The 25198-nt window shown below is 41.8% G+C and overlaps 1 protein-coding gene across 1 annotated transcript; it reads right to left on the bottom strand.

Moving 5' to 3' along the window:
• Positions 1 to 1500: 1500 nt before the first annotated feature.
• Positions 1501 to 24807, bottom strand: LOC110530925 (sterile alpha motif domain-containing protein 7-like). Its single transcript, XM_036985559.1, has 7 exons — positions 24498 to 24807; positions 9034 to 9148; positions 8416 to 8740; positions 7466 to 8106; positions 7187 to 7308; positions 2506 to 2616; positions 1501 to 2303 (listed from the first exon to the last, which is right to left on the bottom strand). The coding sequence occupies exons 2-7, from the start codon at positions 9134 to 9136 to the stop codon at positions 2055 to 2057; spliced, it is 1551 nt and encodes a 516-aa protein (XP_036841454.1). The 5' UTR covers positions 9137 to 9148; positions 24498 to 24807; the 3' UTR covers positions 1501 to 2054.
• Between the last annotated feature and the right edge of the window lie 391 nt (positions 24808 to 25198).

Below are 25198 nucleotides of genomic sequence, written 5' to 3'. Positions count from 1 at the left end.
CTAGGTTTAGGCAGGCAGCATGCGAGGGAGGGCTACCTGCGCAGGCGCCTAGACAGTCTGGAGCTGACCCATGGGTTATATTCCCCTGCTCAGACTTTGCTGACGCATGCCAGATCTTATAACGCCTGGATAGGTATTTTACGTATCAGCTAACAACATCATATGTTATAGCAATCTGGTTCCCAACAGCACAGTCAACCATTGGTTGATGCATGCAACTTCTGAGCAGGGGAATACAACCATGGTCTCCTGAATATGAAACAAGGTACAAAAAAATGTCCCAAACGTTTGAACTAGAACTAAATACAGTGCATACAAAACAATTCCATCATATTCTTAGCAGTTTAAACACTGTATGACACACACTAGAAAACTGAACCGAGCACGCCCCCATTCTCATCGATAGGGCTGTAGTGGAGCAGGTTGGGAGCTTCAAGTTCCTTGGTGTCCACATCACCAACAAACTAACATGGTCCAAGCACACCAAGACAGTCGTGAAGAGCGCACAATAAAACCTATTCCCCCTCAGGAGACTGAAAATATTTGGCATGGGTCCTCAGATCCTCAAAAGGTTCAACAGCTGCACCATCGAGAGCATCGAGTTGCATCATTGCCTGGTATGGCAACTGCTCGGCCTCCGACCGCAAGGCACTACAGAGGGTAGTGCATACAGCCCAGTACATCACTGGGGCCAAGCTTCCTGCCATCCAGGACCTCTATACCAGGCGGTGTCAGAGGAAGGCCCGACAAATTGTCAAAGACTCCAGCCACCCTAGTTATAGACGGTTCTCTCTGCTACTGCACGGTAAGCGGTACCAGAGCGCCAAGTCTAGGTCCAAGAGGCTCCTAAATAGCTTCCACCTTCAAGCCATAAGACTCCTGAACAGATAATCAAATGGCTACCCAGACTATTTGCATTGGAATGCTGCTGCTACACTCTGTTATTATCTATGCATAGTCACTTTAATAACTCTACCTACATGTACATATTATCTTAATTACCTCGACACCTGCCCCCGCACATTTTTTTATTTAATTTTTTTATTTACCCCTTTTTCTCCCCAATTTCGTGGTATCCAATTGTTGTAGTAGCTACTATCTTGTCTCATCGCTACAACTCCCTTACGGGCTCGGGAGAGACGAAGGTTGAAAGTCATGCGTCCTCCGATACACAACCCAACCAGCCGCACTGCTTCTTAACAAAGCGCGCATCCAACCCGGAAGCCAGACGCACCAATGTGTCGGAGGCTACACCGTGCACCTGGCAACCTTGGTTAGTTAGCGCGCACTGCGCCCGGCCTGCCACAGGAGTCGCTGGTGCGCGATGAGACAAGGACATCCCTACCGACCAAGCCCTCCCTAACCCGGACGACGCTAGGCCAATTGTGCGTCGCCCCACGGACCTCCCGGTCGCGGCCGGTTACGATAGAGCCTGGGCGCGAACCCAGGGACTCTGATGGCACAGCTGGCGCTGTAGTACAGTGCCCTTAACCACTGCGCCACCCAGGAGGCTGCCCCCGCACATTGACATTGACTCTGTACCGATACCCCCTGTATATAGCCCTGCTATTGTTATTTACTGCTGCTCTTTAATTATTTGTTTTTCTTATTCTTACGGTTTTTATAGGTATTTTCTAAAAACTGCATTGTTGGTTAGGGGCTTGTAAGTAAGCATTTCACCGTAATACCTGTTGTATTTGGCGCACGTAACAAATACAATTGGATTTGATTTGAACACAATAGCCTGATGGAAATGGTAAGCAGCTTAAAAACAGCTCTTAGGGCTGAAACACTTGCTGAATTCCAAATTGACCCCTACTTCCTACTACCTATGCACTTCTGACTGTTTGCAAGGATTGGACAGATTAAATTAACATTCCACCTTGCCAATCAGAGGGCAAGATGCATCCATTACTTATACCCACCCAAAGCTTAAAGATCTACATTAAGTCCTTAGGGGGTTTGTGTCTATATGTACAGTATGTGGTAGGAGCTAGGGGTCGACTTGGAACTGAGTCACTGGCCCGAGGACTCGTACCTCCCTCATTGATGCCTCAGGCAGTTTCACTGCTGGCCGAGGGGGGAGAGGGGTTGTCAGTCTCTGGGAGGGGGTCTGTGGGTTTCCGTCCTTCTGGGTCTCTGGTGCAGGGGCTGCCCATCATCTCCACACTGTTACAGTATACAGGGGAGCTGATCTCTGACGATCTGTCTCCTCCTGCCTTCTCAGATGTGGCCTGTAGGGCGGCGGCAGCAGAGAGTGGGAGGCTCATCATGTAGAGCATGCTGCCTAGCCGGCTCGAGACCTGGTGAGTGGGACAGAAAGAGCGATACCATGGGATATTCTAATAAGCAATGTGCTGATTTCATTATTACTCTTTTCCGAAAATGCTTGTGTGCTAGGTTATAGTAAATATAATCCATTGGAAATTAAATAGACAGCACTCCAGAAGATTTTGGTCTGCTGTCCGAATTTGTGAGACTAACTGTTTTTGATGGTTTGTATACCTGTGATCGTATCTTGAGTGCCGGGCCCAGCTTCAGTCCCATCGTGTCCAGTAGATGGTCTTCTGTCAGGAATGGCAATGTCTCTCCATCTATCATGTGGTCCTTGAACGTCTGCAGGGAATAATCAGGTATGATGAGGAGTAGTATAGTAATGCATATCCATAAGACAATTTCCTTAAAGACAGACGCAGCAGTATGACAGCAATGCAACTTCCTGCTTACATAAATTATCAACAGAATTCAAATCTGCCAAGATGGCCTCTATATGCTCTCTTCCAAAGTTTGAATGCCTCAAGGTAGGGTGCAAATTGGAAAGAGTCAATGGTGGCAGTCCTGGCCAATTTGAATTCTGTTGCTGATTAACACTGAGTGTACACTTACACTTCAGTGTTGTGATGCAAAAATCCTAGCATAATGCTTGGCACATAGAATTAAAAAAGTATTGTCAGATATTATTCAACCTAATCAGACAGGTTTTTTACATGGACGATACATTGGAGATAATACAAGACAAGTACTGGAAACAATAGAACACTATGAAATATCGGGGACACCAGGCCTGGTTTTCATAGCTGATTTTGAAAAGGCTTTTGATAAAGTACGACTGGAGTTCATATATACATGCCTAGAATATTTCAATTTTGGGGAATCTCTTATAAAATGGGTTAAGGTTATGTATAGTAAACCTAGGTGTAAAATAGTAAATAATGGCTACATCTCAGAAAGTTTTTAACTATCTAGAGGAGTAAAACAAGGTTGTCCACTATCGGCATATCTGTTTATTATTGCCATTGAAATGTTAGCTGTAAAGATTAGATCAAAAATAATATTAAGGGATTAGAAATCCGTGGCCTAAAAACTAAGGTGTCATTGTACGCTGATGATTCATGTTTTCTTTTAAATCCACAATTAGAGTCTCTCCATGGCCTCTTAGAGGATCTAGATACTTTTGCTATCCTCTCTGGATTAAAACCAAATTATGATAAATGTACCATATTACGTATTGGATCACTAAAAAATGCACATTTTACATTACCATGTAGTTTACCAATTAAATGGTCTGACGGAAATGTAGACATACTCGGTATACAAATCCCAAAGGAATGAAATGATCTCACTCCAATACATTTTTATAGAAAGTTAGCAAAAATAGATACGATCTTGCTACCATGGAAAGGAAAATACCTGTCTATTTGTGGAAAAATCACCCTGATTAACTCCTTAGTCATATCACAGTTTACCTATTTGCTTATGGTTTTGCCTACACCTAGTGACCTGCTTTTTCAATTATATGAACAAAAAATATTCAATTTTAAAAGGGCCTATTTATATAACGAATATGAATTCGGTGGGCAGAAATTATTAAATATTAAAGCATTAGACCTCTCACTAAAGGCATCCGTCATACAAAAGTTATACTTAAATCCAAACTGGTTCTCTAGTCAATTGGTATGAATGTCTCATCCTATATTCAGGAAGGGCCTTTTCCCCTTTATTCAGATTACACCTGCTCACTTTCGGTTGTTTGAAAAGGAAATAATCTCCAAAATATCCTTATTTTTTAAACAAGCCTTAGAAAGTTGGTTGCAATTTCAGTTTAATCCACCTGAAAGGACGGAACAAATAGTTGTGGTTAAATTCAAATATACTAATTGATTAAAAAAACTGTATTTATCGAAGAAATGTTTAAAAAATGTATAATTTTAGTGTATGATATCATAAATAGGACTGGTGGGGTTACAGTGCCTTGTGAAAGTATTCGGCCCCCTTGAACTTGGCGACCTTTTCCACATTTCAGGATTCAAACATAAAGATAAAAAACTGTATTTTTTTGTGAAGAATCAACAACAAGTGGGACACAATCATGAAGTGGAAGGACATTTATTGGATATTTCAAACTTTTTTAACAAATCAAAAACTGAAAAATTGGGCGTGCAAAATTATTCAGCCCCTTTACTTTCAGTGCAGCATACTCTCTCCAGAAGTTCAGTGAGGATCTCTGAACGATCCAATGTTGACCTAAATGACTAATGATGATAAATACAATCCACCTGTGTGTAATCAAGTCTCTGTATAAATGCACCTGCACTGTGATAGTCTCAGAGGTCCGTTAAAAGCGCAGAGAGCATCATGAAGAACAAGGAACACACCAGGTAGGTCCGAGATACTGTTGTGAAGAAGTTTAAAGCCGGATTTGGATACAAAAAGATTTCCCAAGCTTTAAACATCCCAAGGAGCACTGTGCAAGCAATAATATTGAAATGGAAGGAGTATCAGACCACTGCAAATCTACCAAGACCTGGCCGTCCCTCTAAACTTTCAGCTCATACAAGGAGAAGACTGATCAGAGATGCAGCCAAGAGGCCCATGATCACTCTGGATGAACTGCAGAGATCTACAGCTGAGGTGGGAGACTCTGTCCATAGGACAACAATCAGTCATATATTGCACAAATCTGGCCTTTATGGAAGAGTGGCAAGAAGAAAGCCATTTCTTAAAGATATCCATAAAAAGTGTCGTTTAAAGTTTGCCACAAGCCACCTGGGAGACACACCAAACATGTGGAAGAAGGTGCTCTGGTCAGATGAAACCAAAATTGAACTTTTTGGCAACAATGCAAAACGTTATGTTTGGCGTAAAAGCAACACAGCTGAACACACCATCCCCACTGTCAAACATGGTGGTGGCAGCATCATGGTTTGGGCCTGCTTTTCTTCAGCAGGGACAGGGAAGATTGTTAAAATTGATGGGAAGATGGATGGAGCCAAATACAGGGCCATTCTGGAAGAAAACCTGATGGAGTCTGCAAAAGACCTGAGACTGGGACGGAGATTTGTCTTCCAACAAGACAATGATCCAAAACATAAAGCAAAATCTACAATGGAATGGTTCAAAAATAAACATATCCAGGTGTTAGAATGGCCAAGTCAAAGTCCAGACCTGAATCCAATCGAGAATCTGTGGAAAGAACTGAAAACTGCTGTTCACAAATGCTCTCCATCCAACCTCACTGAGCTCGAGCTGTTTTGCAAGGAGGAATGGGAAAAAATGTCAGTCTCTCGATGTGCAAAACTGATAGAGACATACCCCAAGCGACTTACAGCTGTAATCGCAGCAAAAGGTGGCGCTACAAAGTATTAACTTAAGGGGGCTGAATAATTTTGCACGCCCAATTTTTCAGTTTTTGATTTGTTAAAAAAGTTTGAAATATCCAATAAATGTCGTTCCACTTCATGATTGTGTCCCACTTGTTGTTGATTCTTCACAAAAAAATACAGTTTTATATCTTTATGTTTGAAGCCTGAAATGTGGCAAAAGGTCGCAAAGTTCAAGGGGGCCGAATACTTTCGCAAGGCACTGTATGTCACACATGCAGCTAACACAGACATATGGAAATGTCTGCTCTACCCAAAATTACAACCAATTAATTGCAGCATTACCACAAAAATGGAAGAGGCTAGTAGAAGGGGAAAAAAGTAAGGAACTTGAATGTCGGCCCTGTATTAAAGAACATAAATGGTTAAAGAAAAGTGTGATAAATAAAAACATATACCAATTTCATTTAAGGAGATTTTCGATGTACCCATTCCATGGCACATGGTTTATGAATTGATACGCAAAACAACACCGGATTCAAAACTTCAAATTTTTCAATATAAATTACTATACAAAATTCTTGCAACTAATAGAATGTTATATATATGGGGGATACAATCTTCCCAGCTCTGCAGATTCTGCTGTGAGGAGGCAGAGTCATTAGATCATTTATTTTGGTTTTATCCATATGTAGCTCATTTTTGGTCACAGGTCCAGGAATGGCTGAAGAATTGCAACATTTGCCTAGAACTAACACTACAGATAGCAATACTGGGTGATTTGAAAAGCCATAGTCAATCAATCAATAATATAATAATTATTTTAGCAAAAAAATGTATTTTTAATTGACAATCTATAGAAGCTATGAGAATAGGAAGGTTCAATTATTTTGTGAAGCATCACAGCACAGTTGAAAAATATATGGCAAGTAGAAATCCGAAATGGATGATGTTGAGAGACAGATGGGAGGGGTTGAGTGGAGCTGAAGGGTGGGACTAATAACAGGATCAACAATGTAGGGCATAAGGGATCTGTAGAATGTATATAGGTTCGGAGCTTTTGTGAAATAGCATAGTTACAAATAGAAATCAAACTGGATGGACATCAGAAATAGAGGAAGGACTAAGAACAAACAAGAGAGAACTATTGTAAAGTAGACTGTGTCTGTAGAATGTGTATAAGATGTATGGATTGAAGGTAGAAGCAGAAGTGTTTATTAGTTTACTCCAATTGGGGGATCGGTGGTAGGGTTTGCGGGAAATAATAATGAAGGTATATTCTTTAAAAATGTATGTATGTCTATATAGGTAGGTGTATGTATATATGTATATATATATATGCATGCGTGTATGGATGTATATATTTACCCAAAAAATATAGGGGATTGGAAATTATGCAGACAATTACATTGGAAGCAACATTCTTTCCAACAATATTAAGCTGATCCACTAAACACTTTGTGTACAAAACATTAGGAACACCTTAATATTGAGTTGCTATGTCAGTCTATGTCATGGAAAGATGAGTGTATATTTGTAAGCACGAAATCACTTGTGTTTGATAATTATTAGGAAATGACACCAACCTGAGCATACTCAGAGCAGCTGGGCATGTTTTTGATGAAGATGTACACGTCATTCACTGTCCACTTCCTAAGGTCTTCAACAGAGGACATATCTTGTCCGTTAAGAAAGAGATTGGGTGGCCCTGATCAAAAACAAAAGACAAAATGTGTTAGCACACATACGGCTCACATCTGTCACATCTGTCCTTGTTCGTATACATCATAGAAATCAAATCAAAGACAGCAGCATAACCCCTGAATGGTTTGATCAAAACAAGACTGTAGAAAGTAGACCCTCACCAGGAGGGAACATGTAAGGCATGCCTGGGATAGGTCCACTGGCGGAGGGATACTGGAACGCAGAGCATTGACTGGGCCTGTCTTTGTCGCTGGCGCCACTGTTGCAGTTGGTACCGTCAGGGCAGCCATCTTGACTGTTTATGCAGGCTTTTCGCAGGCCCTGAGCCGCCTCCTTGTAGCTCTTTCTGCCATTCGACGAGAGCTCTGTGTCCATTTTGGCTTGATGTTGTTTGCCGACTGCCTCCCCTCCCATGTCCATTTTCCCCTCTGCCTCTTTCTCATCTCCAGAGGCACCCCCGGGACTCTGCTCCACGCTCTTGTCCTCCGATTGGCCCTTGTGTCCAGACGCATGGCTCTCTGCACTCTTGTGATTAGTTGCCCTGCGACCAGCCCTGCGGCCCCTCTCCCTCTGCAGCGTGCTGATTGGTGGATAGGGGCTGGAGGACATCAGGAGGTTGTTGGCCTGCATTTCCTCCAGGGTGGTACGGTGGACAAAGAAGTCGTGGCCGTCTGGGAGGCGTTGGCGCCCCCGGAGTGCCATAGCGTTGGACTGGTACATCATGGGCGCATCCATACCCATCAGACCCTTCTGATGGGCGTTCTCCATCTCCTTCTGGTGGAGGATGGCATTCATCTCCATCCTGAAAAACAACCAATGTACACCAATCAGACACAATACATCAAGACATAACAAAATAAACCAGTTAGATATAACAATACACCAACAGGACATAACAATAAACGTTTCTAGGTCACATGGGCTCTGAATATGGGCAAGGTATATATTCAATCTGCCAACTGCTCTGTAACATAGTGCATAGAACAGACCCTTGGTATCAGGTTGAAGGGGGCTATAAAAGGAAGGCTGGGATATCCAAAGCCCTATAGTCCATGACGTGTACTTTGACAAGCCCCGTGACAAGCAGCTGCAGGTCAATGTCAGACAATACCTGGCGATATTCTGCTTGTGGATGAGCTCCTGTCGCCGGGCAACTGTCTCCATGGGCTCTGAGGGCATGAAACTGTAACCAACTCCAGGGAAGCCCCTGCCAGAAATTCCAGGGTGTGGGGGCATGGGCGGACCCAGGTGACCCCCCATGTGCATCTGCCTGGCCTCGGAAGATACCATCTCCGAGGGTGGAACTAGCTCTCGTTCCATGAAGCGAGGCTCAAACTGGGTGGGCACCCCCTGTATCCTCTGCTGTCCTTGGGCCAGGATCTGAGGAGCCATGGCTATCTGGTTCCTCATCATCATCTCCTGCCTCTGACATAGCTCTGAAACGCAACACAGTAAACACAATGTTAGATGTGTTACAAGTCTACAGAACTAGGGCCGTACTGACTACTAAGTTTCTACTGACTATGTGACTTGACCAGGAAAAGCTCTGGGTCCCAGTAATTAACTTGGTTAAGGAAAAGTTCCTGACTCCAAGATTATAAAGCATAAAAATATAGAGTGAATTTTCTAAGCAAGGCTAAGGATTTGCAAGTTCATACCTATGGCTTTAACTCAGCAGACTAACAAAGTCTTGAAGCATACAGATTTAAACCAGGTGGGTCAGCCTTACCTCCAGCAGATATGCCGTTGACCAGGCGGTACCAATGTTTCTCGTCCAGAGCCCCCTGCTCCCCCATCACTGACATCTTCCTCAGCTGCTCCCTTGGGGTCATGACCCGACCTTTCTGTGGAACCGAGATGAAGAGATTAGTGTATAGATTAGTATATAAGACCAGTGTTTCTCAATCTGTGGCCCGTGGACCGGCACCTGTCTCTGGGATGTTGCTGACTGGATCTCGGCTTGGTTAGCTGACAGCAATTTAGTCTGTTTTCAAGTACTAGTTTTAAATTGGTCTGAAGCACCCTAGCTTACGTATCCCTGGTACAGGAAAGATCACATTTGCCCGGGAACAAAAACAGTTGAGTGGTGGTGAGCAGATTATTGTTTGCTCGGAGAGGGCAACCCTCTTTAAATGGCTTGTAATTTTCCTCTTTCACCACTAGGAGTCACCCATGACTTGTAAATTCAAAGGCCCTCAATGACGATGATGATGCTACACAGTTAATATTGTATGTACGAATGTAGCCTCTTCGAGAACCAGGCTTCCCTAATCTGAAAGCCCGGTGAAGTCAAATGCCTTGATTGGGCAGTGCTCAAAATGTGCCTATTAGTGCCATAGAAGCAAGAGTGCGAGAGGATGGACAAGAAATCACTGATTAACACCCCGTGAAAATGTGTTAATGTATGCCATGTTTGTGCTGACATTCAATTTCAATAAATCGCAGACTGTCGGCCACACTTGATACACTAAACTTATACCATAGCCCTTAGATAGACACGCCATAACGTTGTTTTCTGTTCAAGCAGAGGAGTAGTAATGCATTCATCGACTTGGAAAACAGTGAACATAACAGTGAACATAACAGTGCCCCTTCTACGGGCATGTGGGGGGAGGGTTCTTAAAAATGTAACAGCCAATAAAAATGGAGCCACTGGAATCCAGCAGATGTTTTGGCTAATACAATATCCTCCAGGCCTCCAAAGGAGGCATGACAACAACGCGATTTGGAGGTATGGTTGCGCGAGACTAGCACTAATGTAACTGAACAGATAGATATCAAACCTGGGTTGTTGGTTTTACACAAGACTGTGTTAGCCTAATGAGCAAAGCTATAGCCAACGAGGGATACAGCATTAGTCCACGTCTCAGAAAGATTAGGCTACTCATCAGTAATCACATGAGCGTTTGCCTGTTCGACAAACCCCTCCACTACACTATAACTATACTTATTAATAGGTTGAGCATGTAAACATAACTAGGCATTGCTAAGCATGTGCTCATCAATAGTATTTAAGGGAGAGAGCCACAGATGAAGTGTTCCTGTGGAGATTTAAAAACCTGTTGGCTGAATTTAAGTTGGCGGAGGGACCAAATCTATATCGAGGAATACTGTCTCAACATTCACCTCAGAACAGGAGAACTCAAGGAGAACTCCACAAATGGAAAATACTGTCTCCAGTACCTCCGTCTCACTTCTACAGTCATTGTAAACAAACAGACCATGTCATTATATTACACGCACACACAATGCATATCATTGGCCGTCGCTGCAGATTGTCATTACACCCGATTGACTTAGACACCTCTGATTAGCCTCTTATGAATAAATCCCATTATTAAATATTAGACAGAACAGGCAGTGCTTTAATCCAGGGATAATAATCCTGGGCCAGTATGGGCAGTAGATTTACACTTGTAAATTCAAAGGCCCTCAATGACGATGATGATGCTACACAGTTAATATTGTATGTACGAATGTAGCCTCTTCGAGAACCAGGCTTCCCTAATCTGAAAGCCCGGTGAAGTCAAATGCCTTGATTGGGCAGTGCTCAAAATGTGCCTATTAGTGCCATAGAAGCAAGAGTGCGAGAGGATGGACAAGAAATCACTGATTAACACCCCGTGAAAATGTGTTAATGTATGCCATGTTTGTGCTGACATTCAATTTCAATAAATCGCAGACTGTCGGCCACACTTGATACACTAAACTTATACCATAGCCCTTAGATAGACACGCCATAACGTTGTTTTCTGTTCAAGCAGAGGAGTAGTAATGCATTCATCGACTTGGAAAACAGTGAACATAACAGTGAACATAACAGTGCCCCTTCTACGGGCATGTGGGGGGAGGGTTCTTAAAAATGTAACAGCCAATAAAAATGGAGCCACTGGAATCCAGCAGATGTTTTGGCTAATACAATATCCTCCAGGCCTCCAAAGGAGGCATGACAACAACGCGATTTGGAGGTATGGTTGCGCGAGACTAGCACTAATGTAACTGAACAGATAGATATCAAACCTGGGTTGTTGGTTTTACACAAGACTGTGTTAGCCTAATGAGCAAAGCTATAGCCAACGAGGGATACAGCATTAGTCCACGTCTCAGAAAGATTAGGCTACTCATCAGTAATCACATGAGCGTTTGCCTGTTCGACAAACCCCTCCACTACACTATAACTATACTTATTAATAGGTTGAGCATGTAAACATAACTAGGCATTGCTAAGCATGTGCTCATCAATAGTATTTAAGGGAGAGAGCCACAGATGAAGTGTTCCTGTGGAGATTTAAAAACCTGTTGGCTGAATTTAAGTTGGCGGAGGGACCAAATCTATATCGAGGAATACTGTCTCAACATTCACCTCAGAACAGGAGAACTCAAGGAGAACTCCACAAATGGAAAATACTGTCTCCAGTACCTCCGTCTCACTTCTACAGTCATTGTAAACAAACAGACCATGTCATTATATTACACGCACACACAATGCATATCATTGGCCGTCGCTGCAGATTGTCATTACACCCGATTGACTTAGACACCTCTGATTAGCCTCTTATGAATAAATCCCATTATTAAATATTAGACAGAACAGGCAGTGCTTTAATCCAGGGATAATAATCCTGGGCCAGTATGGGCAGTAGATTTACACAACATTGGAGATATAGATTACAACACTAACTAAATGGGAGATGAAGGGAAATAGCAGAGGGCACTTAGAAATAAATGTGGTCATGGGGGAACTGAAATTACTAGGTGTCTCTCTTACTTTGTGTGTGGTATGTGTGTGTGTGTGCATGTCTCTATGTCTAGATACAGATATTGTATACCCTCCAACCATACACCCTGAGTTTATTACCCCCTCTCCCCCCTCTCATCTGCGGCCATAAGGTCCAGCCTAACCCTAACCATTAGCAGTCCGTAGCCTTAGTCAATTGTGTACCGTATTACCCCACAGTCCCCTAAAGTTACCTCAGACACATCTAATCTGGGCTCCAGTAATCCTCCTGTTAGTCCCACCCAGTCTGCCAGGCCCAGAGAACATCTGCTGACCCGCGTGTCTTCCAACCCGGTCTGGGGGCATTGGCAGGGCCAGCAGGATCCAACACCTTATCCTCCCCCTCTCTCCCCTACTATCTGATTAGCCTAAATCCTGGCTATACAGCATTTTTAAAGGGATGTGTTGGAGGTAATCCGGGCGTTTAGGAGTTTTACCCTCAGAAAACCTTGTCTGTAAGCACACTGGACAAAACACCCTGAGTGATAAACCTATTAGCCTCCATCAGCCCCTTGAGATGTCCTGAAAACACCTTGGGGGATAAACCTGTGAGAGAAACAGTTTATGGGGGAAATATCTGGCTGCAGAGTCACCCTGGTACCTGCCACCAATGGCACTCTACACACAACATTTTATCTTTCTTCTACTATACTAAGCAATTATACACAGGGGCGGATAGAGGTAAGAAGAGTGAACATTTAAAAAGATTAGATAAACCATACCAGATTACTGTAAAATGTGGTTCAAGGTTTTTTATGTCCTCCTTAGGTAGCCTGACTGTATATTTGCACAAGTCTTTACTTTGTGTATTAGGAGTTTGTGTGTCAAATGTCCCTATACAACCAAATATGGGTGTGAGAAAATCTGTTGCTTAATAGTGTCATTTTGCCTGTGTGAATGTCAATGTATGTTTGTCTATGCGTGTATAAATAAATGAAAACTCACCCAGTTAGTGACCAGACCAACTCTTCAAAACAACAAACAGACTAATGTACATTCAAGCCTGTCACACCTATCATTACTGCACTACCAGTCAGAAGAGGAACGGAGTCCTAGTCTTTGTGGTACAGAGTTCAACTGGAAAAACTATGTGTGCTCGGTAATTCATCTTATACAGGAAGAGTAGAGCTTGCATGAATTTTAACCAAAAGTTTGGGGTAAGTCCGAAAGGCCTGGCCCCTATTGCAACACAGACAGTAAGAATTGCCTGATATCAAAGCAGCTACTACTGTACAACCTTCTGATTCAGTAAAATGCCTGTTTAATTTTGGTTCCAATGGCAGCAACACCAGGGTTGTGGGTTTGATTCCAGCACAGTAGCAGATGACCTTTAGCTTGAGTCCTAAATGGGTCGGGAAAGGTTTTTCATCAAAGCGGTGTGTCTGAAAAACAATTGAGACGGAGGAGACTGAAGAGTCAGGAAACAATCAAGACACAGACCCAGGACTTTTCTCAATTAGAAACTCCTGCATCCTCTACTTCGTCCTCACTTGCCTCGTTTTGACAAAGGTCAAAGGTAATCGAGGAAAGGTTGCGTGGAGAGGGAAAGTTGCTGAAAATGCGCTGGTATGAAATTAGACTCTCCTTCTCCAATCGCGTGTTATCTGGCAAATTACGTTTACAGGGTGGAATCTCCAAATAAATGTATAAAGTCATTTTTTTAAAAGTTATGGATGAAAAAGATAAGTAGTATATCATCATTGTTCAATGTTGGCATGCCTTTCTCCTTCCTGAAAACAATAGCTGATTCAAAGAGTGCGTGACAGATTTCAAAACTCTTCTGCGAAGGACTCAGGTAGGACACACTTGTGCTTTCTCGCCAAAAGGAGGCTATTGAGGACTTTCTTCTTCTTCTTCTTCTTCTTCTTCTTCTTCGGGGTTTAAAGGCAGTTGTCATTCAATATGTTGCATCACTGTCCCCAACTGGACTTTAGTATAAATCCATTATACCTTGTGATACAAAATGGGGTAAAAAACACTCTTCCAACTAACCCTAAACTCATTAAAAACCATTAAAATCCCACTACTTTGACCATATCTGCTCCTGCTCCTGCTCCTGCACCATGATAATGGTCAATGGCCTGGGTCGACGGAACACCACCACTCAACACAACCTGTAACTCTTCTGAAGTCAAATCTCGTACATCCAAGTACATCTCTGCAGCTGCCACCACAGCATCTATATTCTGGGATTTACTTTCCATTTATGCAGCAATGTTGATAGCCATTGCTATGAATACTAAGAAGCCAACCTCTGTGGTGGCACAGATCTTCAACTCACAGGGATCCTCTCAGGATCCCTCACCCTTGACCCATCCTCCTCTACCATCTTCACTGCCTCAGCATATGACACCTTCTGCACTACTCTGATTCTGGTGACAACAACACCTGCCTCCCTCACACCGGACACTTCCGATCCTCAGAAACATGGGCACACCTACAGTACTTTCCCACCCGACCTGATACCACATATGAATCAGCCAAAATATCCACTATCTCTAAGAATCTCACTCTCACTTGACCAAACTCATCTTTATTATAACCATGTTCATCGATGCAAGGCTCGGGCTCCAAGCTCCTCACCACAAATTCCACTTCACTTAAATCTCCCTCATTCACTTCCATTTCACCTCCAAAGCTCGGTCTGGCGGACATCTCACTCTTTTTGTACTTGACCCCAGTCTGCTTCGACACACCATGTCCTTTTAAATCTTCATCAAATTCAGATTCAATCTCTGCTTTCAACCTCAACTTTCAACCTCTGCTCATTCTCTTCTTCCTATTTTTTCTCCTCCATTACTCCACTGAAATCAACCTTTCCGTGTCCCAATATTACTCTTCTCCCGTCCTTCATGGAGTCGTGGCTGCCAACGAGACATTCAAAACTGTAATATCTCATGCTTCACGGCGTCGTGGCTGAACAAAGACACTATGAACATACAGCTGGCTGGTTATACACTGTACCGGCAGTATAGAACAGTGGCATCTGGTAAGACAAGGGGCGGCGGACTATGTATATTTGTAAATAACAGCTGGTGCACGATATCGAAGGAAGTCTCGAGCTATTGCTTGCCTGAGGTAGAGTATAGAAGGTTGCAAGTTCAAACCCCCGAGCTGACAAGGTACAAATCTGTCGTTCTGCCCCTGAACAGGCAGTTAACCCACTGTTCCTAGGCTGTCATTGAAAATATGAATTTGTTCTTAACTGACTTGCCTAGTTAAATAAAAATATATAAAAAATACTGCATTGAATGAGCTGTATTCCACCATAAGCAAACAAGAAAACGCTCACCCAGAGGTGGCGCTCCTAGTATCCGGGGACTTTAATGCAGGGAAACTTAAATTAGTTTTATAAAATTTCTACCAGTATGTTAAATGTGCAGCAAGAGGGAAAACAACTCTGGACCACCTTTACTCCACACACAGAGACGCATACAAAGTTCTCCCTCACCCTCCATTTGGAAAATCTGACCATAATTCTATCCTCCAGAAGTGCCAGTGACTAGATCAATAAAAAAGTGGTCAGATGAAGCAGATGCTAAGCTACAGGACTGTTTTGCTAGCACAGACTGGAACATGTTCCGGGATTCCTCCGATGGCATTGAGGAGTACACCACATCAGTCATTGGCTTCATCAATATGAGCATCGATGACGTCATCCTCACAGTGACCGTACTTTACATACCCCAACCAGAAGCCACTCTAAACCAGAAGCTTATAAGAAATCCCGCTATGCCCTCCGACAAACCATCAAACAGGCAATGTGTCCATACAGGACTAAGATCGGATCGCACTACACCGGCTCTGAAGCTTGTCAGATGTGGCAGGGCTTGCAAACCATTACAGACTAGAAAGGGAAGCACAGCCAAGAGCTGCCCAGTGACACGAGCCTACCAAACGAGCTAAACTACTTCTATGCTACCGCACAGCAAGCAGTACCAGTGTGCCAAGTCTTGGTCCAAGAGGCTTCTAAACAGCTTCTACCCCTAAGCCATAAGACTCCTGTACATCTAATCAAATGGCTACCCAGACTATTTTGCATTACCCCCCCCCCCCTTTACACTGCTGCTACTCTCTGTTGTTATCATCTATGCATGGTCACTTTAATAACTCTACCTACCTGTACATATTACCTCAACTAACCGGTGCCCCAGCATATTGACTCTGTACCAGTACTCTTATCCGTATTTGTTTTGACTGCATTGTTGGTTAGGGGTTCGTAAGTAAGTATTTCACTGTTTCACTGTACACCTGTTGTATTCGGCGCATGTGACTAATACAATTTTATTTTATTTTATTTGCTGGCGGCCCGGTGGCATCTTGGCATAACTCCAGCATGGGAGCATAAGCAGTGGCATAACTCCAGCATGGGAGCATAAGCAGTGGCATAACTCCAGCATGGGAGCATAAGCAGTGGCATAACTCCAGCATGGGAGCATAAGCAGTGGCATAACTCCAGCATGGAAGTATAAGCAGTGGCATAACTCTCCTCTCGACTTCTTGTCAATGAACATACTCGCGTATCGGTTTCCGGGTCATGGAGGAGAGAGGGTTGAGGAAATTCCCCAAACAAGAAAATCCCCCAGTGTCTGCATCTTCTGCATCTACCAGAATCCCTGGTAGTGTTGTCAATTTAGCCACTTGTCATTCTATTTAGCAAGTTTTCAGACCCATCCAGCAACTTTAATTGTTAAAAGAGGCTAGCCACAAATTCTGCTACTTTTCGGGCTGCATTCGGGGAGTTTTTCCACCTAGTTTCTACAGTTTTGATAGCATTTAGTGACTTTTCCAACTCAATTTTGCTGCAAACAAGAGTGGGAGAAGCTGTCTGTGCAACAGAGAGACAGAGACGCAGAAGGGAAGGGGGTGTGTGGCGGGAGAGGAGGCGAAATCGCTACGTTGGGGACAGCAGCTATGCCGCAGCAAGGCAAATTGGTGATGTGACGTTGTCGCCGCAACGGCAAAACATCAATTAGCTTCTTCTAGCGACAAATCAAGGAGCCAATAGCTTTTCTCACTGAAAAATAGCTGGCAACACTGATTCCTGGCCGCATTTCAGTGACTGGCTCTCCTTCAAGCATAGGAGAGGTGACAGTGTAATCATGCAATGCAAGCTGCTTAGGGACAGTTTGAAATGAAAGACAGTCCAATCAAGATGCATTTTTTTAATCACTTCCCCAACATAAAAAATACTTTACTGAAAAAAAGCACACCCTCCACCCTCAGAATGAACTTAAAATAATGTTTACGACAACAAATAACAACAACTGTAGTGAACCTATGTTTAGAAAAGTGGTAATTTACTTTACCACTTCAGCATGCTTTTGTGGCACAGTTGATGGCATGCAGGGCTATGGGCCAGAAGGTTGATGGTTCGCCGACCACCACAGACGAGCTCACTCTCACTGCTTCTTTCATTAGGCCCACACTACGATTAGAGCCAGCTGCAGACAATGATCAGCTTAGGGGAAATCAGATTTTCAACATTTTGATGCCATATTTTTAATTCTATTAATGATATGCAACAGATTTTCCACACAGCTAATGAACAAAGGGTACTGTATGGTTTGCGTTTTCTACACCACAATAAATAGACTATGTCAACCTCCCTACCCTGTAGGCCTATCCAGCATTAAGGCATGGGTTAACAATCTCTGAATGTCATTCAACTTTTTGGTGTTTTTTAACAGATGTCTCTTTCCATTCGTCAACTGGCCTCTGCACAGTTTGGATTGATTGATTTTATTAGTCAGGAAAAAAAAACATATATATGCTATATATATATATATATATATATATACACAGAGTACAAAGAATTTAAAAAGTGACCGGGATTGCACAATGAAGTTGAGGTCTTTTTTCCATTGTGGTCCTTATTTTTACATTGATACATATACAATTACATAGATACAGAAAAAAAAGGTTGTACCGTTCACACATTAGCCAGCTTTTGACATTATTTTTTTAAGTAGTTAGGGTATATATGGCTTTTGAGTTGCTGTGGTGGTTTGTTCCACTCAACAGCACATGTATATAAAAATGTGTTCTTACCAGATAGACTCATATTTCAAATGGAATATTCGAGTCTCTGGCTCTAGTTGTATGCTGGTGGACATCTCTATCAAATGAAAGATAGTTGGATTGGTACCTGGGGGCTAAATCCTTGATAATTCTGTGGACCAGACCAAGTTGAATTAATACTACTCCACAGATGCTCGACCCCCAGATGAGTATGAGGTGGGAGTACAATTCTTACAAGCTTGTTTTAGCTGGTCTGTAGGTTCTTTTTTTAGATGTTTGGGGCTGCTGGTTAACCATGATGTGCAACCATAATCAAAGTGACACTGGACACTCGCACTTGCCAGAATCTTTAAGGCAGGGAACATCAACTAGATTCAGCTGTGGACCAATTTTTTCTCGAACAGATGGTCAGGGAGCTGGAACCCCGCTTTAGGGTGTCTATAGCCAGGTTTCCATCCAATTCACGAGAATATAAAAAAAATCTGCATGAAAACAATATGTGCATTTGCCCATCACTGTTGTGTTTTCATCAAATTGGCTTGTTGCGCATAAAAGTCTGCAAGTAAATAAGCACTGCACATAAAAATAACTTTTGTGGTTAAATTCCCATGTACTGAATAAAAAATAGAAATTAAATGGGTTTAAATCACATTTTCAGCTCTAGGCCTACTGGTGTTTTTGTCACAAGAAAACATGTGCCTACTCTGGTATTGGCAAATGTGCTCTAGCCAACAGCTAGCAGATACAGTGCGGGTATAGCCTACATGATTTACTATGGACAAAAGTGCAAAAGACACATTTTTATTTGTCGAACGGCAGCCAAGCATCGATCATCATATCACCAGAATAAGACACTAAATATTTATTGATAGAAGCATCAAGCTCATCACCGTGCACTTTCACCACCTTGTGAAATTCATCATAATTTATTTCATCTCGTGACTTCAATATGATGGTTATTATATCAATATTTTCGCATAAAAAACTATTTCTCGCATAATTAATTTTACAGACACAAAATGATCCCACCTTGTCTAGCATATTTTGTTTTGTCGACATTTGGAAAGTTTACCAACTTTCCTGTACTTCACTTGCATAAAAAGGTTGAATGGGAACCTGGTTAATGTCAAGCCAGTTTGAGTATGTTGGAATTATATTTTGGACGAATGTGTGACGGGTTGTGTTTAACGTTGTCAATAAAGCGGTGAATTGGGAGCTTTAACAGTGGGCGGTCCTTCTTGTTCTATACTGGTTGTGTTAATGCCACATGCAAAACGTAATACATTTCTTTTTTACAATGACAAATATTTAGGCTATATTGAAGCGTTAGTTACTAGGTGCGCGAGGAATTAGCCACTGGATTGGAGACAAGCAGAGGACACGTTAAGCCTGCTGGGAGCATACGTGGCCACATTATTACAGGATGACTTGGGATAATGATGATCCGCAACATACAGCACATCTCAGTATCAGAAGTAAAAACAGAAGTACAGCCAGACTGAACTGCTACTGTGCCTTTTTGGACCTTATAAACTGCTGAGAGTGGACCCACAACTGATCCAAATGGAATCAAACATTGAAATCATAGGGCTTTTGCACAGTTATTCAAATTACATTTTCACTGCAGCCTAGAGTTGAATTTTGGACTTGAAAACAATAACGCAATTAGTCATTGCATTGTAGGCTAATCTCGATAGTGTCACTGTTTTGTCCCTAAACAATAGGGGAGCTTTTTGAGCTGTCTCATGTCTTCACTGTTCTTTCATGTGCAATGATGAACCTGGCCTCTCTGCTGCCTATCAGCTATTGCTATTTTGTTGTTTTGGATTTATGTTGAAAATTGATGCATCTTTCAATTTTATGTGCAGTATGATTGCTAGTTAGCCTATTTAGATCTGGACAAATGATCCACTTCGCCCTATTGTCACTATGAATTATGGATAGAGGGCAGAATAGAAAGACTGGTAGACTATAGTATATTGACCTGTGGTATAGTCAAAGTTAGCACATGGAAAAGCGTAGTGCATACGGGAAGTATCAAAACACCTCGATATAGGGGAGATGCATGCAAGCGGTTTAGGAAATTTGGCTAGATGGAGTAACTTTAAACGGGATAAAAAATGCACTACCCTCCCGTGTGCCCAATAAAATAACACAGAACCCTCCCGAAAGCAAAAACAAAAAGTTAGTCAACCCTACCCTTACCCACCATGGCGGAGGTGACTTCATACAAAAACTCTTGTCTCGAACTTGTGGAAACATGTTGAGGTAAAATGTTGCACTGGATGTCTTTAACGCCTAGTAGCCTTCATGTCTAGCATGCTAATGTTAGCTAACTATCCTTGCAACTAAGTTAGCTAGCTACATAATAGCCGTTATTGTGGCTAGCGTTATCTGGGCTAGCTAAGAACATTAGCTAGGCTAATGCTAGTTAGGCTAATGCTAGCTTGCTAATGCTAGCTTGCTAATGCTAGCTTGCTAATGCTAGCTTGCTAATGCTAGCTTGCTAATGCTAGCTTGCATGGTCATGACACAGTATTTAGAGAGACCTGGCTAGGATTTTTAGCTATGTACTTTCTCCATGTAAATTAGGAATTCACCTAAAAGCCAGTATCAGATAGAAAGGGAAAAATTGTGTTCTTGTATAAAATTGTATTCGACTTTGAAGAATCTCAAATATAAAATAGATTTGGATTTGTTTAACACTTTTTTGTTTACTACATGATTCCATATGTGTTACTTCATAGTTTTGATGTCTTCACTACTATTCTGCAATGTAGAAAATTGTAAACAATAAAGCAAAACCCTTGAATGAGTAGGTATGTCCAAACTTTTGACTGGTACTATATATTTTTTCACTTTTACTTACTTAGCTAGCGTCGAATGCAGCTAGCTAGTTTAGCCTAGTCAAACACCCAGCTCAAACAGAGAGGGGTGTCATGTTAGCTAGGTGGCTTTCCAACAATGGAACTTTGGTTTTATGAATTTATTGCCACCGGAGCCCGATGGTGTAACTGCTAAACTGCTTGCTGCTGACTGTTCATGATTGTAGCAGGTTTACTAACACGTTAGTTCGAGTAGCTTTGTTTAAATGTTTTATTTAACATCTTATTTTTCTCATTGAGATGAAATCTGTTTTTCAAGAGACACCTGGTCCAACAGCAGCAGGGGAAACAACTTTCATACACTAACACAACATTGAACAAAATTATAGACACACATACAGTGCAACAATTACATATTACGTAAAGAAACACAAATGTCATAACTGAAAAACAGCTCTCCTAAAGACAATTACACTCTTCTATGATATTTACATCGACCAAGTGTTTAAACTCCACCAACATGACTAGATCATCAAATTTTTAAATGTTCAGGGGAGAATTCCAGGACCACGGAGCTGAGTAACTAAAATTATTTCTACCTTGTCCTGTTCTAATTCTTGGTATTGTTAGAAGCAAATAAGAATGGGGGTCTTAATGACCGTTCCACAGGTGCATGTTCATTAATTGTTTATAGTTCATTGAACAAGCATGGGAAACAGTGTTCAAACCCTTTACAAGGAAGATCTGTGAAGTTATTTGGATTTTTATGAATTATCGTTGAAAGACAGGGTCCTAAAAAAGGGACGTTTCTTTTTTTGCTTTTCCTTTCCTTTTTCTTTTCCTTAACTTGGGGATTTCCTTAACGTCAAGTGTGAGGTTAAAAATAGCCTCTTGATTACTCACCAACCACAATCAGTCCCAATTAGTCCTGGCCGGAGATCCCGTTGAGACCTGACACGTTCAGCAGAGGGTGCCATCGCCGCGTGATGTATACCTCGTCTGTCACCAGGTCTCGACAAGTCTCCCCCGGTGGCTAACCTGCTGTACCCCACAATATACAACGAGCTGCTTGTATGTGGCTGCTTTTAAAGTGTACTATGTTTGCGTGTAATCAGGGGTGTATTCATTGCACCGATTCAGTGGAAAAACGTAACAAAACAAGGATAAATATACCTGACTATGTCCAATAGAAACTCGAGTTTGCAACTATTGGAATAATGATTACACCCTAGATCAGCTGGATGCAGGCAAGAGTGTGCAAGGCGGTATTGAATGTGTCACTGTCTGTCACCTTGATTACTCAAAATTCTCTTGACCTGTGCACCTACAGTACGTCGTAAACTTTAATTCATAAGCTAGGTTGTAACAACCTCATTATTGGTACAGAGAAAAATTTGCGTATCATGTAGTAGCCTAAAACTATCGATGTTACATTGAGCTGGGTGAATGTAATATGAATGACAGTCATCCAATATGCTGTAAATAGAAATAGAAAAGGCCATGCTCATGTAAAAAAATTACCATCCTCCCTCATCTTAAACGACTGTGACCACCACTGAAAACAAGTATGGAAAGTCTGTGTTTGGGTGGGTTATTGTAATGTCAGTGATATGATGAACTAAGTTGCCACAAAGCAGAATTTTCAGAAATACTCATTGTGTATTTGCCACTATACAGGTTAACATAATGTATAGACGAGACAGAGCAACAGAGGGAGTATTCATCTGATGAAGATGATTTCTTCTCATAACTGATGCCCAAAAGGTCACAAGGTAAAGGGGACCTTGATGGGTACCTTTCCTGTGTGTTGTCAGACAAGATGGACTTGCTTCATTCCTTTCCATACATAAAAAGCTGTCTCTCAAACTGAGCACAGGCCTGCCTGCCTCTGCCACCTGTGAGAATCTTTTTAGCTGTGCTGGACGGCTATTCACTGCAAAGCGAGCCAGGATAAACTTGATTCTCTTTGAAAATCAGCACCTGCTGAAACTGAACAGCACGCTCAGAGAGAAGTGAAGGCATTAGAACAGAACTCCTTTGTTTTTGCTGAAGGAACACTACATAACCTAATGTATTCTGTACATGAAGCCTATAGGTTATCAATCTATTGCAACATCTATAGCGGTGTCTTAAAGGTTTTCTCATTCATGTGTAACAATGTTCAGGTACCCTTAGGGAAATTAGCTTATTATCAAGGTCAGTGTTTTATTTTAAAAGTAACTCAATTGCTTTTTACTCTGAGTACTTTTTAAATGAGCTACTTTTGACTTTAACTTGAGTGTAGTAGTTTTACTTCTACTTGAGTAAAATGTCATTATAGTAACAATACTTCTACTTGAGTAGGATATTTTAGTACTTTTTATATCTCTGCTAACTAAGCACCTAGCTGATTCTATGGTATATTTGAAATCAGGCCACTTTACCCAGTAGCCAATCACAGTAATGCCATTCAATTGGATGAACACTTACCTTTTTAAAACCTTAGAAAGCTTGAGGTTTCAAACAGTGAGATTTAGGAGTCTCCCCATCCAATCTGGCATATTTCCACACAACAAGTGGGATTTTGGCATGCATGTGACAAGTGGAAGCCATACTGCATCTAAGCCTAGAGCTCTGGGTGCCTGAACTTGCGGCTGCCCGGGCTAATCTCATTACAAGAATGAGCTAAGGGAAAATTGCTGACGACTTACATGAAGCCTTGCATTTGGGGAGGTCATATCAGACAAGACAGAAGAATTGTCTGAAACGTTTTAATCCCTCTAAGTGACAAACAAGTGCTAGACGTACTTTTGCTGAGACCGTAAATATCTTGTAATTATGTTTGAATGAACCTGAGCCATTTTGATATCAATTAGCTTTAGATTTTAATTCGATTTGGATTTAGTTAGATTTTTATTTAGATTTAACACGTGAGAGTATTGGGTAGGTTTGAGAAATAAAGTTTCACATTTTTTGAAAATGTTTGAAAGTGTCGGAGCTACAGACAGGTGCATAGTTCAAAGCATCATTACCTAAATATTTTACAGAAATCAAATAAATGAACTAAACAGGCAACAAGTTAAAGGGATAGTTCAGCGAATTTGTCATTTTGATATTTATTTTCTTACTTTGAAAGCAGTCTACAGACAAGGAGTGACTGCAATCCACACTTTTTTTTGTTACCCACGCTTAGACTAGCCATTGTCAACAAATGCTAAAGCTAGATATTTTGGACCCAAACCCCATGTATTTTGATACATCGCTGAACTATCCCTTTAAGGATAACATTTCGGGGATACAAAGTTGATGTAGACATTTGACCATGTCTATTTTCTGAAATGCATACAATTTGAAATACGTAGAGTCAACGTAGATATAATCAATATACTGTGTGTATGTATATATATATATATATTTTGTTTTAATGGTATTTGCTGCTCTTTACATGATGAAATGCTATAAAATCTTATTTCAAAGTGTTTAGCTCTTGCAACACATTAGAATGAATGAATGAGAGAGTAGAATAGAGAGAAGCAGGATTGAAGAGTAACAGAGAGAAAGGGGACACAAAGAGAGGTTCAACAAACTCACCTTCAAGTTCCTACCAATGAGAAGAGCTTGTGACTGGCTTGTCCCAACGAAGTAGACAGAACGAGAAGGTAATCTCGTTACAATAAAAAGCAGTACAAAACCTTAAAGCTACACTCGATCTTCAGGTTAGGAGTTCACAATATCTGATGGTGACAGACACCTTAGTGCCTTGGTATAGTAGCCTAGCTAGACACCTCTGAAAAGTTAAGTGACAACTCAAACTGATCAGCCAATCAGCCACACCCTTGTTCTGTGTCAATAGCTAACGACTAACTAAAGGCCTTAACCAAAAAATAACTTTAAATACCGCTTCGCCTCATCTCCATTAGTCTGGCTTTATCTCCAGTGTTAAGCCCCCCCCCCTTTACTGAAATCGAGGTGATCTTCTCGTCCAACTACGCACCGGCTGGACCAGGCGCTACACAGTAATTACTCCCAGGAGTTCTGCCTTAAGCGTTGGGCAGCTAAACCTCTTTTAACATTTACCCCACTAAGCCCTTGTTAGCACTTTAGGCCGCAGTTAAGACACCTAAATGCTTTAGCTTCCTTTTTTTCCGATGGCGAGGCCTTATAAGTAATCACTACCACTCGGTGGCCACTAACAGTACAGGGAAGGTTGCCCGTGTGGACTGTGTTATGTGGGAAGAACAACCATGTTTATTTTTTTTGTGAGGTTTCTGGGTTTGGCACAACTGTTAAGA

Source organism: Oncorhynchus mykiss, chromosome 8 (assembly GCF_013265735.2).
Source record: "Oncorhynchus mykiss isolate Arlee chromosome 8, USDA_OmykA_1.1, whole genome shotgun sequence".
NCBI lineage: Eukaryota > Metazoa > Chordata > Actinopteri > Salmoniformes > Salmonidae > Oncorhynchus > Oncorhynchus mykiss.
The sequence above is the reverse complement of the archived record's forward strand: the minus strand, read 5'-3'. Positions and strand labels throughout refer to the sequence as shown.